At 45.1% G+C, this 4,051-nt stretch overlaps 2 protein-coding genes across 2 annotated transcripts in view; one reads left to right on the forward strand and one right to left on the reverse strand.

The window, feature by feature from the left end:
- Nucleotides 1-1,144: 1,144 nt before the first annotated feature.
- Nucleotides 1,145-1,915, reverse strand: GGTG_13744 (hypothetical protein; the record flags this gene model as incomplete). Its single annotated transcript, XM_009231663.1, has 4 exons — nucleotides 1,145-1,153; nucleotides 1,260-1,361; nucleotides 1,640-1,690; nucleotides 1,898-1,915. The coding sequence occupies 4 exons, from the start codon at nucleotides 1,913-1,915 to the stop codon at nucleotides 1,145-1,147; spliced, it is 180 nt and encodes a 59-aa protein (XP_009229927.1).
- Nucleotides 1,916-2,752: 837 nt separating this feature from the next.
- Nucleotides 2,753-4,051, forward strand: part of GGTG_13745 (hypothetical protein) — a gene marked incomplete at both ends in the record, with an annotated part of 2,308 nt that continues 1,009 nt past the window's right edge. The window contains 2 exons of the mRNA XM_009231664.1: nucleotides 2,753-3,340; nucleotide 3,988. Of these exons, the coding sequence (XP_009229928.1) occupies nucleotides 2,753-3,340; nucleotide 3,988 (589 nt within the window). The remainder of the gene's footprint in view (nucleotides 3,341-3,987; nucleotides 3,989-4,051) is intronic.

Here is a 4,051-nt window from a genome sequence, read left to right on the forward strand (position 1 = left end):
GGTGCCGGAAACGAGAAGGTTCTGTGGGGTGGCCCAAGACAGGGGGTGGCCCAACTCGGGGTGGGTCGACTTATATAAATAAAGTAAGGTTTTTCTAACGAAAAATTTACTAATACTTTTTGTTGGTAAGCCGTCGCCTCGAGTAGGTATATTTACTTCTCTCCGTAAGTAGTAAACACGATCGTTATAATCCTTAGATTAATTCCGTATATTATGCACGCGGCCCGAAGGGATTTATCTGAAAGGGATTAAGCCTGGTGCGGCACTAAATACAAGCCAGCGTACGCGTGCTCGGCCGGAAGATGGAGCGCGTGACCGCGGGTCCACCGATTACTGCGCGCACGGGATTAACCATTGGGTAATCGCGACCTATACCTAGGCATACCCTACTCCACCTCTTTTCAATATATTCCTTTCTCCCTCGTGCATAATGAACTGTTATTACCTCTTAACAAGAGACGATCGTCGTTCCTCCGACCAATATAAGTTATAAAGAGTATATTAACTTTTTAGTTGGACCAGATCGGGCACGCGCACCCGATACGGCAAAGAGAGAGCGCCGGAGCTCGGGATCGCCGATCCCGGGATCCACTGGGTCATGAACCTGGTCACGTGACCTTGTGGACCGTGCGTCAATCGGCCCTCTGTATCTAGGGCCGCAGCAGGCTTGATCCCTCTCAGATAGATCCCTTCCGGCCTTGTGCACAATATACGATATCGATCCAGAGATCACAACGATCGTTGTTCACCACTTCGTACGAGAGATAGATCACTCTATCGTAGGCATGGCCTACCAACACTTTTACTTATTTATTTTTGTTCGTAGCCTTTAGGGTGGACCTAATATTACACGGTTAACAATGCTTTAAACTCCTTTATACGGTTAAGCCAGGCGCTCCATTCCTCTGGTGCAAGATACAAATCATATTGCATAATTCCTAAAAATTGTCTTTCGACCGCGTTAATTATTCTAAGGGGAATACCTGAAACGTTTGCCCAGGATTCGTTTGTGTAGCAATCGTCAATAAGGACTGCAAATTAGTTGGCTTATTTTACTTCTTTGAATTGGGTATGTTTGGAGAATGAAACTTACATTTATAACTAAGAGCCAACGTGACAACTAGTATCGTATACTCCGTGCCTTTTATGGGACCTGTGACTTTGGATTTAATTTTTTTAACAAGATGAAGAGCGTAAAAGACGATGCTGTGATCCTCGGCTGTCTTCTTCGAAAATATTGTCGAGAAAATTTTACGCACGCCATTTTTAACCTGCTGAGAAGGGCGCCAACCCTTTTCAGCTTCAAACAGGATATAGCACGCTGTTTCTACGGCCAGATCTGCTAGGTCCTTTTTGTAGGGCTGCATTGTTAAAGTAAATTATTGTATCATTAAAAGCCAGTTAATGCCTTTATTTGCTAACCAAGTGGCCGAAGCTAAAATATTAATCGGCCCTGGAACCAAAACCCGAAATCAGTATCCAGAAACAGGACCTGGAAGTAGGGTCCTTAAAGGAATGTGAAATCAGGAAATGCAGCCACCAACTTATAACAACGCATTACGAGTAGTATATAATACCCCTCCAACATAAAAAAGCACATAACGCCGATAAGCATAGCCCTTTTGTATATTTTTCTTACTGAGCCGTTTTTTTGCGGGGCAGGGACCCATACAATTGTGTTTTTATTTGACTGATACGTGTATAGTTGCCATTTTGTAGACATTTGCGCGCCGTTAAGGGTAGATGCAACCCGAGCTAAAACCTCTTCCCTGTAGTTCTCCTCTGTTTGGAACAGCAATATTAGAGCTTGACCGGCACACATAACCTCCTTTCCAGCGGAATTTAGGTCGTGCGAGGACGGGCTTACAAGGCCAGCACATTGCAAAACCCGACTTACCAAGTACTTGGAACCCATAAGGGGTTTTAAAGTTGGGGAATGACATATCCGAGCTTGCCGTCTGCATAACAATGAATTTATCGTTAGGTTCCCAAGCGTCGGGTGAGTGCCTTTGAAGGATTTGTTTTTGGGTTTCCGTTTCGAACATTCCAATTTGTATGAGATGATATTTTCGAGGCGGGTATATTTGTGAGCTGCCACCCGGAATGATACAAAGCTCCATAATTATTTTGATAAATAATATATATTTACCTATTATTTAACAATTGGTGGTCCCTGTGTGTTAGGTTAATGTGTCGACGCAACGCGGGTAAGTGCACATATATAGGTTCCCTACTTTCACAACCTTTACAGAATTTTCTAAGGGCACAAGTGGCACAGGTGGCACAGGTGGCACAGGTGGCACAGGTGGCACAGGTGGCACAGGTGACACAGGTGGCATGTATGGCAATAAGCCTAACAAGCGCCTGGAACGATAATCCTTAACCGCCGAGATAGCGCGCGGGTGGACGCGGTAACACACGTTGGCACGCATTTAGCAAACGCTTCCGGCTAATGTATGCCGTTGTGTGTTGGGATAATATTGTAACCGTTCGGTTGGGCGGCTACATGAAGTAACGAAGACTCCTAACCGATAAAATCCCGCCGGTGACACGCACGAACAGCGCCAATGGGGTTTATTACAGGGTGGTATGGTGGCACCCTTTCGCCCAAAACCCGGAGCTTGCTTTCGGGTTTCAGTTTTGTGTGTCCACAAAACACAATGTGTGCCATTATAACTAGCTGGGCACAATGAACATATTCGATCGCCATCACGAATATCGAGCAGCACTTCTTTCGACTGGAACTTACAACATGACACCTCAAAGCCACTACCGCTCCCTAGAGGCACTGAAAAGTGACCTAAAAAGGGATGCAGCAACTATTACCGATATTTATGGGTTTAAAGTGGCTATTTACATCGAGAACGGCGGTCACATAACGTCCTTTATAAGCGATAAACATCCTATAACGAGTGATAAAAAGGAAATTGCTTGGAGTCAATTTCTTAAACCGGCAAAAGACGGCGAATACGACGAAACTGAGGCTAAGACCTCACCCCGGCGTTTGAGTCATACGCTATCCCTACAGGAAATTCAAAGTGCAGCTGCACTGGCGACTGGCCCATCCGTCGAAAGCTGGCTGGGGTCCTCTCTATCCTCCCCAGCTGTTTCCCTGTCAAGTTACTGTCCTTCCAACAGCGGTTACGAAATTACGCTTGATAAACGGTTGACCACACGATCCCCTCAATCCCCTTACCACACCGGTACTGGTACTCCTGTCTCGGGATATTGCTCTCCCAAAAGCAACGCTGTAAGCACTCCCGTGCTACATGCTGCGGAGCCTTTTCACATTTCACCCCCACTCGTGTCCACCCCAGCGCAAGAAGTAGCTCCCAGCGAGGTATGCTCCTTTAAAATCGACTATCCTAGCACCCTGGTGTCAATTCCGCCTCCCAGTGATAACCCGACAATCCTGGAACAACTACTCCACGCAAGCGGCCAGTTCGTCCCTGAAAGACCAAGGAAGAAGCGAAGATGGATGTAAGGATGGGCAGATATTGTTTTTATCAAAGGGATTATAACTTTTGCCGGAACTAGTATCGTTTCGATTAGATGTTGCACGTTGGTTTACTTTTGGATACGGGACTTTGTTAATTAAGGAATGTAATTAAACGTTACGAATCGGGAAAACTCTATAATCTTTTTCCATTACCGCGAATAGGAAACCTCCAAACCTCTAAACAGGAGTACGAAGCTTTTACCAACGCAATGACATATTATAATAAAACAAGCAAAGATATATAACGTAGTTCACCACCTTGTCGCGCACCCTCACCTTGTCGCGCACCCTCACCTTGTCGCGCACCCTCACCTTGTCGCGCACCCTCACCTTGTCGCGCACTTAAAATCCCATACTAAACGCGGTTTTTTTCAACTAAATAACTCGGCCAATTTAGGCCCAAATTTAACCAAATTTAAACAGGTTATATTTAACTATATAGCGGATTTTATATTGAATTAGTGACATTTTTACTATTACTCCTTTAGGGTTAGTTTGCATATTTGCACAGTGTATTACATAGTGTTACGAACTAACCCTAAAGGAGTAATA

Source organism: Gaeumannomyces tritici (assembly GCF_000145635.1).
Source record: "Gaeumannomyces tritici R3-111a-1 unplaced genomic scaffold supercont2.45, whole genome shotgun sequence".
Taxonomy (NCBI): Eukaryota; Fungi; Ascomycota; class Sordariomycetes; order Magnaporthales; family Magnaporthaceae; genus Gaeumannomyces; species Gaeumannomyces tritici.